Genomic DNA, 14,446 nt, shown 5'->3' on the forward strand with positions numbered 1-14,446 from the left:
ATTTAGATTGATTCCCAATCTGAAAACTCCTCGGAAGAGGGCGAATTATCACAGACAACGGAGGTGGATTCCGCTTCAACTAACTTGAGCACATAGCTCAAGTTGACATTGATGTTTTGGTTAAAGTGGATGCTTCTCTGGCTTCGGAAGTGCCCCTCTTCAAACGAAAGAAGGAGCCAACTGTTTTCTCCCTTCTGCTGGTCGCATCCTAATACGAAATTCTTGGTGTCTAAATGGATCTTGTCATTTTATCCACTTTCTCAGGAAGATCATGGGAATCTCCTCCACTGGTAGATGCCCACATTACTCGGTTTGCAAAGTCCACCACGCTTGCCCTCCCCAATGTGGTCTCTCTCAAGAATTCCACGGACAGGAAGTTAGAATACTTCTTAAATCCATTTTTATTAATTCCAGGGCTGCATTACACCCAGCTCTTGCTTCGGCATGGGTTGCCAAAGCCCTCAGTCACTGGGCAGATTCCCTGAAGGAATATCTAAGTACGGAAACTCGTCGTTCGGGCCTTCTTTCCTTAGTGGATACCATAGAAGACGCTGGTTCTTACTTGGTCGAGGATGCTATTAATTTGGGAATCCTATCGTCAAAAGTTTCTGCTTCCGCCTTGGCAGCTAGACATGCACTATGGCTTCGCTCTTGTAGAGCGGACAGCGAATCCAAGAAGGCTCTGGAGGCTCTCCCCTTGTCTGGTGTGGTTCTCTTTGACCCCGGACTGGATAGGATTGTAGCCATGGTAGTGGAAACCAAAACTGCTCTTTTTCTCTTGGCAACTGCAAGGTTCAAATAATTCTCCTTTGTCCACAGGGAAAGGTGAGAGGTCAACCCTCTCTTCTAGAGTAAAGGGCTCTTCCTCCAAAAGCCAAGCCCCTAAACCAGCCAATAAGCCTGTGACATGACGGGTTTGGGTCCCCACCTGGAATGGAATCAATCTCTGATGCCTGGGTAAGGGGAATCGTGTCCAAAGGTTACTCTTTGACCTTTCAGGAATGCCCTCCAGTTCAGTTCTTTTCCACCGGGTTACCAGTCGATATTGGCAGGGTGGCTGGCCTTCGGACCTCCATCAGGACTTTGCCTCTGATGTGATAGTCCCAGTTCCCCTTCCCCAGAGGGGGACTGATTTTTATTAAAATCTGTAACTCGTTCCACAACTAGACTATTCTTGCGGCCCATCTACAACCTGAAGATAATCTACCTGTTTCTCAGGGTTTCCAGGTTCAGAATGGAGTCTCTTGCTCCATCACGCAGGCCATGAAGCCGGGTGATTACATGGCCTCCTTGGACATTCGCCTTCCTCTGGGACCACTTCCAATTTAGGACCTTACCCTTTGGACTTTCAACAGCACCTCTGTTGTTCACGAAGGTCATGACCATGATGGCGGCTGATCTTCATTGCCTCTGCCATACATAGACTGTTAGCTCGGTCTCCAGACATTTAAGAGCACATACATCTTCCTCTGGACTTGTTGCTGTCACACGGCTGGCTGATCAATTGGCGCAAGTCCAGCCTGGCTCCATCTCAGGAAATGCTCCGTCTGGGTGCTCTCATGGATACCAGATTTCAGAGGGTTTTCCTTCCCAGGGACAAGCTGACATCTCTTAAGTCACTCATCAAACTTTTTCTTCAACAGCGCAGATTCTCGATACATTTTATGTATGCAAGTTCTGGGAACACTGGTCTCCACCATCAACATGGTGGAGTATGCACAATTCCATTCCCGGCTGCTGCAACTGGAACTTCTGCAGTAGTGGAACCTCTTCCCCCTGCATCTCAAATCCCAGGCTCTTGTCCTGTCCAGAGACTTCCGACACTCTATCCTGTGGTGGCTCCAGTCGTCGCATCTCTACAGGGGTCACCTATTCCTGATTCAGGATTGGGTTCTTCTAACAATGGATACCAGCCATCGCAGCTGGGGAGCAGTCACCGGCAATCATACCTTTCAAGGCAGGTGGATGGTTCGGTAGGCAGGCCTTCCGATCAATGTTGTAGAGTTTCGAGTGGTCTACTGCTCTGTCAAGCAAGGCCCTGCCTTCATAGAGCAGTGAAGGTACAATCGGACAACGCGAGGGTGGTCGCCTACATAAATCAAGGCAATACCGAGAGTCCCAGAACCATGTTTGAAGTCAGTCGCATCCTCTGTTGGGCAGAACACTTTCTCCCAGCCCTGTCGGAGGTCTACATTCCAGGAGACCAGACTCTGGAGGCGGACTTCCTCAGCAGCCAGGACTTTCACTCAGATCAGTGGACTCTGCATTCTGATATTTTCTGAATGCTAATACATCATTGGGGCTGTTCAAACATTGACTTGATGGCCTCCTGGCACAACCACAAACGTCCTTATTATGGCTCCCACTCCAGGGACCCGGTAGCCGCCTTAGTGGACGTGCTTGAGGTACCGTGGCACTTTCCACTTGTGTGCCTCTTTCGTCTGATTGCTCTTTTTCCATGTGTTTTTCGCAAGTTGAAGCAGAAAGGCGTCACCGCAATTCTCATCGCTTACGCAGACCTTCTCAGTCTGTCTGTGGCGCCTCCCTCTCTGGCAGATCTCCTCTCCCAGTGCCTGTGCCTTCATCCCGACCTCTGCCGTCTGGCTTTGATGGGTTGGCTATTGAAACCTCAAGGATCTATTATCGTGTATGATGGACATATTTTGAGTGGTGGTCTGCCTGTGGTCGGGATAGTGTTTAGTCTTTCCAGACTTTTGTCTTTCCTGCAGTTTGGATCTAGGCCTTCGCCTTGCTTCTCTAAAGGTACAGGTGTCGGCCCTCTCTGTTATTTCAATGCACAATAGCTTGTCTACCTGCTATTCAAGCTTTCCTGCAAGGAGTAATCCACATTCAACACCCCTTTGTACCCCCGGTAATACTGTGGGATCTGACCTTGGTGTTGAGAGTTCTACAAAATTCCCCTTTGAACCATTTGTTTTCATTGATCTGCATTGGCTGACGTGCATTGTCCCACCACGCACCTTTCCTTGTGTTCCATCCTGACCGTGCTGTTCTCTCCATACACGTCTGTACTATCTTCCGAAGGTAGTATCACTTTTCTATATCACCGGGAGCTCCCTTCCCTTTCAACCTTGAAGTCTACGGGCTGAATGTTAGACGTGGTCTGAGTTCTTTGTTCTTATGGTGATTGGACCAAGGATATTTGGAAGTCGGACTCTCTGTTCGTTCTTGATGACTTCAACAAGTGTGGTTGGCCAGCTTCCAAGCAAACTTTGGCTCATTGATTAAGGCCTTACAATTAGTTACACCTATCTTTTGGCAAAGAAGCTGGTCCCGCTCTTGGTGAGGGCTCACTAGGTCTGTGGGGGGCTCTTGGGAGGCTTTACAGCTTTGACACCTTCACCTCTGCCGAAGCAGCTTTTGGTTGTCTAGTTCTTAGCGCAGCACAGGAGCGTTCCCTCCCTTAAAGGGACAGCTTTGGGACGTCTCACAGTCCCGGTGTCCCCCATTGGATAAGGACATTTTTGTCTTACCTGTAAAATTCTTTTTAAGTCCATGGGGGGCACTGGGCATCCGCCCTCACACCCCTGGCTGCCTGTGGGTTTCACGGTTCTGGCACCCGGTTCAGTTTAAGTGTCTGGTTGTGTGTGTGCCGGTCTTCATTTCTCCTCCGTTCCTGTTCCTTGAGCTTGTTAAGAATAACTGGCTTTCTGGGCTTCAGGTGGGGTATAGTGGAGGAGTCTGTGCTGCTTGCAAAAAAGTTAATTCCTTGGTGCCCAGGCTCCTGCAGCTTCCCCTTACCCACAGTCCCAGTGTCCCCCATGGACTCCGAAAAAAGGATTTTACAGGTTAAGTCAAAAGACAAAAGTCCTACTTTCCAACCAGCAAAATAAATCTAGCAATGTATGAGACCAAATGACAATCGGCCGTTTGCTTCTAATCACTGGAAACCGGATGAAAACCGTTGTTCCAACAATTTGATAAATACGTTTGATTTACTCAACATATTTGAGTGTCCATATTGTATGGTTGGAAAGATAATTGTGGCAAGCTTTACTTATTTAACTGAGGAACCAAACTGAATTGATAATTGGGTTCAATAAGAGTATACACAATCAGGCTTCATTATTGCCAGCCCTGTTGAATCAAAACGCCACTTAAATAGAACCTTTACAGCAATGTGAAGTTGGATAAAAGGTCTCAACAAGCACCACAGTTTGCTGCGATCAAAAGAAATTCTAGAATAGATGAGAAAGAGTTATTGAAATATATCAGTCTGGAAACAAAGTAATTTCTAAAGCTGGGCATACACGTGCAGATAAAATGCCTGTCAGACCGACAGACATTTTATCTGGCAGCATGCCAGCCACAGATGTCTGCGGCATACACTGTGAGATTTCTCACCGTGTATCAGCCCGACATCAGTGCTCCGCCCCCAGGGGAGGAGACCTTTCCCTGTTCCTTCCATGGGAAGGAACACAGGTAATGTCTGCCGCGGCTGGGCATACACTACCCGATGTGGTCGACAGTTTACCCACTAAATATTGCATCGGACGGGCATGCTGGACAATCCGCACGCACGCTACAATTATCGGGGCGATCCGCAGATATGGTCAGCTTTAGGCTCTGGGACCACAGTGAGCACTATTATCTCCAAACAGAGAAAACTTGGAATAGTTGTGAATCTTCCTAGGAGTAGCAGGTTTACCAAAATTCCTCCAAGAGCGCATGGACGACTCATCCAGGAAGTTAAAGGAACTGCAGGCATCACTTGCCTCAGTTAATGTGGGTGTTCATGATTTTATCATAAAAGAAACATGAACACTTGCCAAAAAAAACAATGCTTTTGGAGCTAATGTTTGTTGGACTGATGTTCCCTGTTACATCTGGCGTCAAACTAACGCAGCATTCCACAATAAGAACATTATACCAGCAGTCAAATATGCTGGGTGTAGTGTGATGGTGAGGGTATGCTTTTCTGCTTCAGGACCTGGGCAACTTGCCATATTTAACAGAATCATGAATTCTGCTCTCTATCATAAAATTCTAATTGAGAATATCCGGTTACCAGTCCGTGATCTGAAGCACAAGTGCAATTCTGTTATGCAGCATGACAGTGTTCCGAAGCACAAGAGCAAGTCCACCTCTGAATGTCTCAAAAGTAACAAAATTAAGGCTTTGGAGTGGCCTTGTCAAAGTCCTGACTTGAATACAATTGAGATGCTGTGGAATGACCATAAACAATGCAGTTCATGCTTGAAAATCCTCCAGTGTGACTGAATTAAAGCAATTCTGCAAAGTAGGGTGGTCCAGAATTCCTTCACAGCGATGTGAAAGACTGATCTCCAGTTATTGGAAGGGTTTGTTTGCAGTTGTTGCTTCTAAAGATGACACAACCAGTTATTAAATTTAGGGGGCCATTAATTTTTCATATAGGTGTTGAAAATGTTTTTTCCTTCAATAAGGTAGACTTCTTTTCTCAAGCTGTTCTATTTCAAAACTGCATGATGGCTCCATTGTAATATCTTGAAGAATCAGTTTACTCAACCCCTGTACCTCGTTATTTTGTATCATTGATTTGCAAAAATCCAATAACATTTTAACCACACAAGCAATCGTTTAAGTGTTGGTATAAATCCAGAGCATTTGTTACATTCAAACATGTTTCACACCTAATTTACTTGGCTTTTATTTTGTAACAGTGTGTGCCCATCATTCAGTGTCTGTGAGCACTGTGAGGCCGGAGGCTGTGAACATGATCCCAACCATCTATTTTTGAAAATGAGAAGGCCGGTCGAAGTACGTCAAGAAGGCCGAAACCCACCACTTCCGTTTTCCTTTGAACAAGTCCGGTATGCATTTAAAGACGCTTGAGCTGTTCATAGTGTGGTCCTTGGCTTGTGTTACTTTAAAAATCATTTCTGTCTGTCACAGGTTCCATAAACAAATGCACAAAACCTTTCTGAAAGCTGAGAAACAACGCCTGCGAGCAGAGAAAAGACAGCGAAAAGCAGAGGTGAAAGAGGTGGAGAAACAACTGAAGCTGCATCGTAGGCTTCACCTGTGGCATTCCATAGATTCTCCACAGCCACCACCTGAAAGCTCAGAAAGTAGTCCTCTTGTGTAAGAACCTCATTACCTAATAACAGCAATACAATCTGCTTAGCAGAAATTAATCCTTTGTCTGTGGGGCCAGTTAGCCACAATATTTGTCAGTTTTGCCAGCAGAGGACAGTATGTTAGGAGGCTAAATGTTGACTTTACTTGATCCAAAACAGCCAAGAAATACGTCTTAGTCTTTTAAAGTAGAACTGTCACCTATATATAGCAAAGCTGAAAAAGTATACAGCCTTTCAATATATTGGGAACCAGTTACATCACTCTGGCACTGCTTAATAAAAGTCTGGCTTATATTCATGAGGTATTGTAGTACATTCACTGGCTACAATCTCATGAATTATATCGATTCAACCCACAAAATGGATGCCTCCGTCCTGTGTGTAGGTGGCAGTTTCTTGCTAACTACATTGTAAGCCTGGACATGTTCTTCTCACAGACTAATCAAAGGGAGAAACCAAATTAAGTATTGTAGGCCCTTCAGTGCAATGGCTGCCACACATTAAATGAATATGTAGCTTGACCTTATTGTACCGGGTGAATAAATGACTGCTTGGATACCACCAGACAGATGTGTTAACCTATTTCTGAGGGTAAATTAATGAATCAGTAATTATCATTTGAAATATTATTAAAACGAATAGCAGTTGGGCAGCATTTCATTGCTATTTAACAAGATCTTTTGAACTGCTGTTTGGTCAATCATCTTTTATTACTCCTCTATGTTGAAGCTGTAGTTTGTTATGAACTGTATGCAGTAAGTGGTGCATTCCCCACATAGCTTTTAGTCTAGCTTTATGCTAATTGTATTAAATAGTTTTCCTCATAAACTTCCCTACAAAATGTATACTCTATTTTCTAAAGAATTCTTCACATGTGATTTAATCGCATGGCTTTACCTGTTAGCTTCTCTGAAAGTAAATATAATATGGTAGTCATTATCAGGCTAGTGATAGATTTCTACAGGATTGTGATTTTTTTTTTTGATACTATTACTTGGACCAATTATATATTGATGGTCTGTTTAAAGTGCCCCTATTGTTTGCCAACATGGCTTTCTTAATATAATCTAGTGATGTAAAAGTAATTTACACAGCAAAACATTCTGGTGCACATAGCTTTTCACTGTGCAAAAAGGCTTAGGGGTATATTTACTAAAGTGAGAGTTTTTAGAAATTAAGATCTTGCCCATAGCAACCAATCAGATTCTAGCTATTATCTTCTAGAATAGGGGTGGGCAATAAGCCCCCCCCCCCCAGATGTTGGAAAACTACACATCCCAGCATGCATGCCCTGCCACAGTTTTGCTATTTGACCATGCTACAACTTTTGCAAGGCATGTTGGGATTTGTAGTTCAACAACAGCTGGAGAACGGCTTGTTGCCCACCCCTGTTCTAGAAGGTGCTAGTTAAATGTTAAGTAGTATCTGATTGGTTGCTTTGGGCAATATCTCCATTTCTAAAAACTCTCCCTTTAGTAAATATACCCCTTAGTCTTATAATCATCCACTTTGGGGGACACTGCTACTCTTGGTGTATAGAGAGTGCTGTTGCACTCATGTAAAGCTAGAACTTTTTCCATTCTGTCTCCCCTCTACACCTCTCCACCAATAGGAGAGAGTTTTTTTTTTATTTTCATCCCCCAAGGAATAGTGCACTAGTTCTGCTGCTGAAGCAACACGTACATTTTTATTTTATTCAGTCTTATTTTCTTTACTTCCTAACTTGCTGATCTTTTCACAGAATGAGCGATTGTTTGCTATTGCACATGCGTGAACATACCACTGCAATTGCTCTTGTACATAGAAATCACTCAAAGTGAGTGACAGGTAGTCAGTGTTTGGAGGTGGTAACGGGGGAGTAGTGTTAGAAAAACGCAGGTGTGTCTGACCGTTTAAACGCAGTTTTATAGGCATGCATTAATTAGCCATTGCAATCTCCTGACTTACAGTACATGTTGCGCATTGTCAGACAGATATGAGAAGGTTGCCGTGGGTGTCCCTATGCTCGGTTAAGCTTTAGAAGCAACTGCGATCTGTGAGTATGCAGTTGCAATTGCCTTAGTGTAAAACTATAAATCAGGCCCTCAGATGGAGGGAACAGGCATATAAGCACTTAGCCAGCACTTCTCTGGCACCACTACTAATGGCTCTTGGAAGTGCAAGGAGTCGCCAAAGTTTTAGTGACCACAATCTGGGAACCACAGGAGCCAATAAAGCCGCTCTAGCCACTCCCTAGATTAGATTAGGTTAGGTTGATACAGGAGTTGTGTTGGTGACCCTAAAATGCCAAGTACAGCAGTGCAGGTCCTCAGCCTCGCACCAGGACCAGTCATCACAGGGGAAGCTGTTCTAAGGACAGTGACCTGTATGGACTGGACCATTAAGGGGTAGATGCTTTTGTTCAGTTGTGGCACATTTACCTTGGTGGGTTTTGCTGACTGGAAAGCCCAGGGCGTTCTTGGGCAGCCTTTGCTCAGTAGTTCAGGAGCAGGAAGGGGTGGGTTTTTACTCTACCTATTTGTCAAACAAAAACTGGACTTGGCTTTACGGCCCATCTTCAATCTGAAATCCCTAAACTTACATATGCAGGCTGACATATTCAGGGTCATTTCTGCATTCAGTTATTGATGCTATGGATGAATTTCCAACTGCCGTGGATATAAAAGATACTTATTTCTACATTCCACTTCGATACCAAAAGGTTTTGGCTACTCAAAAAATAGGTGAAAACTCTATTGCAGATGGGTTTCAGTCCTCTAGTATATAAAGCTACCGTAATTGGAAGAATTGTATGCTGTTTCCAAGCAGTGCTGTTTGCACACTCCCACACTCCTTCCAAATCAAGATTCTGATGGTCGTGGTTCATCCCTCTTTTGGCTAATCAATTCATCTGGCTGTCTCCACCCACTCATTCGCCCCTCTTGTGATAACTGAAGAAGATGCAATCTCCGCAAGGGATGCCCACTTATCATTTGGGATTGGACCATCATGCCCAAAGATACCAGCCTGCAGAGTTGTGAGTGATGCTGTATTTTCGTCTGCAGGCTTTTTGGTCCTTAGATAAGGCATAGTTATCTTTTAAACATTCTGTAGCTCACAGCAGTCATAAACGCCATAATATAAGATCTCAGCCAAAACTTACCAAAGAGTGTGAAAACTATGCTTTTTACAGGATGGCCTAGAAAATGGCTTGAGATTAGCTTTCGGATGCTGAATAGTCAGTCAGTTCGAACAATTTTCTCAAATCTTTTCCACATTTTCATTTGTTTTTGAGGTGAAGGGCCTTCTGGGAAGTTCATAATCTTTGACATCTTCACAACCATCTCATAGGGCCTCATTTATTAACGAGTTTTATCACCAAAACGAGTGATAAATTTCACAGTGTATGATAACGGTGCTCCAGCCAATCAGCTCCCAACTGTCAACTGTTAGAAAAATGACAGTTGGGAGCTGATTGGCTGGAGCACCATTTATCATACACAGTGACATTTATCACTCGTTTTGGTGATAAAACTCGTTTAATAAATGGGGGCCTAAATCTTTTGTGCCACTCAAACATGTGCACGTGACATACAATCTGCCCCCTAAGCCTCGGTTAGCATACGGAAAGATACGGTGGGCGTTTTGTTAAATTTTACTAAAAAATGTAAGTTAACACGTTGCTCTACTTTTGAACTAAGCATTTTTACAACGCATGGGAAAAACACAACTTCTTCGTACGCTGTGTGACCGTCTCATTATTTAATAGCCACACCCCTTACGTGCACATTGTCATTTTGGGAAAATCAATCTGCAACTACTTTTGCACGTTTACTCATCCAACTTGAAATGTGCATGCTGGAAAAATAACTTCAAAGAACTTCAAAGTCCATCTTACTGCTGTATTCATTTTAAGTCTAAATTAAGCCTCAGGTATGTGTTAAGTTATTCTTGAGAGTAAGGGGACATTTTGGTTGGCTTACTTTGTGTGAAAGGGATTTCTTGTCTACAAAAAGTACTTTGAAATGCACATTCCCATATATAGTGCTTCCTGAAAACAGCACACTGTGTCCTACAAGCTATAGGACATGGCCTGGGTTCCACTAGTGTGCCTCCTGCATCCCTTCAATCTTGTTTAAATAATCTCATCTAGATAGGCGCATTTATAGGTATTGCCATCATTTGGCAAGAGCACTTTGAACTGCCCAGCTCCACCTGGTACAAGATTTTGAACTCTAAAAACTGGCTATTTTCACAGGTACAATCTCCATACATTGCAGTGCATTTGAGGCGCATTTTTTTGAAACTTCATAAATGACCTTCAGTATGGGTTATTGATGACAGAATATTGTATAGTTGGGGTGGGCAATAAGCGACTCCCTCCAGCTGTTGTAGAACTGCTCATCCCAGCAAGCCCTGCCACAGTTTTGCTATTTGACCTTTCAGAAACTCTTGCAAGGCATGCTGGGATGTGTAGTTCAAAAGCTGGAGGGACGCTAATTGTCCACCCCTGTTTTAAAGAGACTGTTTTAGCACTCTTCTAAGTTCATCAAAGTGCAATTTAATTGGCATATACTTAGCTTACTTTGCTTGGTCCAACTTGTGTGTCTAGACTGTGCAGATAGTACCCTATTAAAATGTATTTTAACTAATGTTATTAGCTATTCAATTTATGTTCAGTAGTTCTGTATTTCTTTTATTATATGCAAGGTAATAGTGTTCACTCTGGAGGCAGGCAGGGCACCGGAGCTAGAGAAGGCACTTCCGCGCATGCCGAAAAGGGGGTGTGGCCATTGCAAAGGGGCGTGTCTATAAGACTTGTCACCTTTTCGTCACTCTTGGGGGCATGCCCAGCACTTACGGACACACCAGGCAGCCCCCAAGCGCTGACAGAGAGAAAAGATGCTGGGCGCATGTGCCCAGCGTCTGTTCACCGGCGGTGATCGGGTCACGCACATTTCCCGACCCGCGGGTGAAGAGGGCACCCGCAGGCTGTGAGGGCGGGGGCGCTTTTTGCCTTCCAGAAGGAAGACAGGGTGCAGCGCCCCGCTAAAACAGCCTAGTAATAAGGTAAGGTAATATGCAATTCCATGCTGACTTTTCTTTGTATCTGACATTGAATGCATCTTGCAGAATTCCCATGGAGCCTTGTTCCCAGTTCGTCCCCACTCTGAGTGCTGTGTTTGTGGACGAGAACCTACCTGATGGCACTCACCTGCAGCCTGGAACCAGGTTTATCAAACACTGGCGAATGAAGAATACTGGGAATGTTAAATGGAACCTAGACACAAAGGTAACCAATGTATGTCATGTGTTTTTTTTCTTTGTATGTAAAATAACCTAATACCTATAAGCAATCATTCTTCCTATATTCCTCTGCAAACTGTCTACAGACTATGTTGGCTAATATTATATTACAATCTCTATAACCCCAAAACTTCCTTTACCTAAATGTGTCTATTTTAAGGTGATGTATGTGCCAGACATGGTTTTATGCTGTATTTCTGTGCTGGCTATAGGTACACTTGGGGTTTGTGACCATCTACCATTTAATTTCTGTCAGTCATATTTTTCTACCTGGCCACACTTGCAGAGTTTACCAGCATACAGTTCAGTTACTATATTAATCATGTGCTACAGGGTGGTCCATAGGTGTGGAAACACCCTTATAAAAAGGAAATGAGTAAAGAAATATTAATCCAGTGTCTACACATATGATATGGGAGTGGGGGAAAACTTATTTTTAGGGTATGATACCAGTATGGCGGTCATTTTGAAGTTGGCCATCTTGGATGCAACTCATTGCCAAATTTAAAGAAACCGGATCAGTTGAAGAGAAACCAAAAATTTGACGACCAAAAACTTGCAGATGAAGAAACCGCATCATTTTCAAAGAGCCCACAACTTGGCACTCGTCTGTCTCGTTAATGTGGGGTTTGTCGTACATCCATTTTGAGAATTTTGTTTACACATAAATGGCACCCCTACAAGATTCAGATGTTGCAACACCTGACTGAGGGTGACCCAGACTGTCGGGTGGAGTTTGCACTCTGGGTAATGCAGCAACTTCAACTGAACCCCCATTTTCCACACCAGATATTGTTTATTGATGAGGCAAATTTTTTCTGATCCAGTTTCTTTAAATTTGGCAAGGAGTTTGGCAACTGCACTGTGAGTAATGGGTGGCCTATTTGGGTGACATTGATTGCTTGAAATCATTTGCAATAGCACGGGTGCTTCGTTATGAAATTCTGCATCTGTTTGATATGTCACATGACTACCTTCCCATTTAAAAAATGTGCATACAAGATGGCCGACATACTGATCACCCTAAAAAGTTTTCCCCCAAGCAACACTTGCCTCATCCCTCATGTACAAGGTGTACGACCAGCACTCACAGTTTCAGTAGATAATGGAAGGCTTTATTCAATTTATCATCATGATACAGGCAAGCAGATGTAAGATCCACTTAGAGCGTGAATTGCAGTGGATCTACAGATTGAATTGCCTATTACCCAATGGCCTGAATGAAGACTTCAGGATGGGATGCTTCTTGTGACGTATTTCTTTCAGATTTTGATGGGCTGCACAGATATGCCTTGGAGACACCGCTGAGTGTCTCATAATGTCATATGCAGTAATAGCCATCTCTGTGTCTTTAATTATTGTTGACCTGTTTCTTTCCTTTATCTGCTAGCAACACTGTAAGGGGTGGTTCTACATAGATGTCGTGGGGACACTGCCATGTGTCACATAATGGCTGGTGTAGGTATACCACTTCCCTATGTGGGTTCATTTTGGCACACCGCTGTGACTTTTTATGTATTTCCACCATTTATGGCATGTCTTGGAGACACGGCCGTGTGCCTCATAATGACACGACTCAGGGACTTTTGCTTATTCATTGCTTCTGCATGCTATATTTTCTAACTTGTTTTCTACTATGTGCAATTGCCTAACATTTTATCTATGTTGGATGTGCTGCCCAGCCCATCCACTGACCCTGCTAATTCTTGCTGTTTTTGCATACCATGTTTTCTACAATGTGTTTTTGCATGCCATGTTTTCTGCTTTTTTTAAAAAAAAAAATTCCCCCCATTTTCCACTGCTCATGTTTTTGGTTTTATTGTGATTGCTATATATTTTGTTTCTCATCGTGAGACACTTTCAGGTTTGTTGGTTTGTGTTGTACATCAGCAGCTCCCCTGTTACTGACGGCAGGTTGCAAACACTTCACTGACTGGGATTCACTGGGGCTACACACACTGGAGTCTCTGCACTTTTTGCCCCGCCCACCCAGCTGACAGCCCGGCAGCTAATGAGATTGTGGCAGGCTTGCTGGAGATTCCTAGCTTGTGGGCAATTTGGAGCAAGAGGTGCCCCCTAATGCCGGCTATGCTGGTACCGCACCCAGTAACCCTAGCTTATATTACACTGCCACCACAGCCTGCAGTGATAGCACTTCACGGCCTAGCGCGCACTTTCTCTGTCTATATACTGGCTCCCAATCTTTATATTTTAATTTTGGCACCACTTTTCTGGTGGCTGCTATTTTGAGTAACAGATTCAAGCAGCCAGACACGCTGGAACTGCTGCTGCCCCTTTTTCACAATGCACTAGCTGATCCCCACAGCCTACTGCGGTAACGCTGGTCTGGCTGCTATTCAGGGTTTATTACAAGTAATGACTGTATTGACTAGCAGGCTGCACAACTCCGGCAGCGCATTACTGACAGCACAGCCTTCTTCTGGCTCCTGGTCCACTTACAGTGTCACTAAGGCGAGTTCTGACTTGTGCTCCCTGGAGTGGTCTTGTTTCCTCTGCGGGGAGGTCTGGGTACCACTTTAAAATTGCAGTTCTTGTCTGTCTTGTAGTATTGTTAGCCGAAATTGCCTATGCAGGAACATCCCTTAGCTGGTACTGCCTATGTGGGCCATTCTCTCTTATTCAGTTCTAATTTTTCAGGAAGGTGCAGGCTTGGCTGCCCACTTCTTAAGAGGAGCGGGCCAGTCATGTAGCACATCCGTTTTGATGTTGGGTGTATGTGCTCCCGGGTGCAGGTTCCACTTGCAATGTTGTCGAACTATTCTACCGTTTGCGAATGTCCTGGTATCAGACTTGTCCATTTAATTTATGGACTTCTGGTGCATTGCTCAGGATTGTAATTGATTACATTTTCCTTCCTGTGGCTTCCTTTCTATCGGGGATTCTAGGTTTCACCGTAGTCTGGGCGTCAGGGTCAGTGGTGCTTGGACGTCTTTTTTAGTCTGGTCATGTTGGTACCGTTCGGCGTGTGACTTCTTTGGGGGTTTGCTTCAGATTTCCGGGCTCATGTTTGAGTTTTTACTCTTTCAGCTCCTTTCGTCTTTCCTAGGCTGGTTTTCTTT

The 14,446-nt window shown here is 44.1% G+C and overlaps 1 protein-coding gene across 6 annotated transcripts in view; it reads left to right on the top strand.

Annotated features, from left to right (window-relative positions):
- The window catches only part of NBR1 (NBR1 autophagy cargo receptor), an 80,067-nt gene that overhangs the window by 36,017 nt on the left and 29,604 nt on the right, over nt 1-14,446 (top strand). For 4 of the 6 annotated variants that reach the window (XM_088480742.1, XM_088480744.1, XM_088480746.1 and 1 more), the window contains 3 exons: nt 5,664-5,813; nt 5,896-6,084; nt 11,193-11,361. In XM_088480742.1, the coding sequence (XP_088336868.1) occupies nt 5,664-5,813; nt 5,896-6,084; nt 11,193-11,361 (508 nt within the window). The remainder of the gene's footprint in view (nt 1-5,663; nt 5,814-5,895; nt 6,085-11,192; nt 11,362-14,446) is intronic. The other 2 variants (XM_088480747.1, XM_088480745.1) reach the window with 1 other exon arrangement.

Source organism: Taudactylus pleione, unplaced genomic scaffold (genome assembly GCF_031769625.1).
Source record: "Taudactylus pleione unplaced genomic scaffold, aTauple2 ptg000256l, whole genome shotgun sequence".
In the NCBI taxonomy this organism is placed as follows: domain Eukaryota; kingdom Metazoa; phylum Chordata; class Amphibia; order Anura; family Myobatrachidae; genus Taudactylus; species Taudactylus pleione.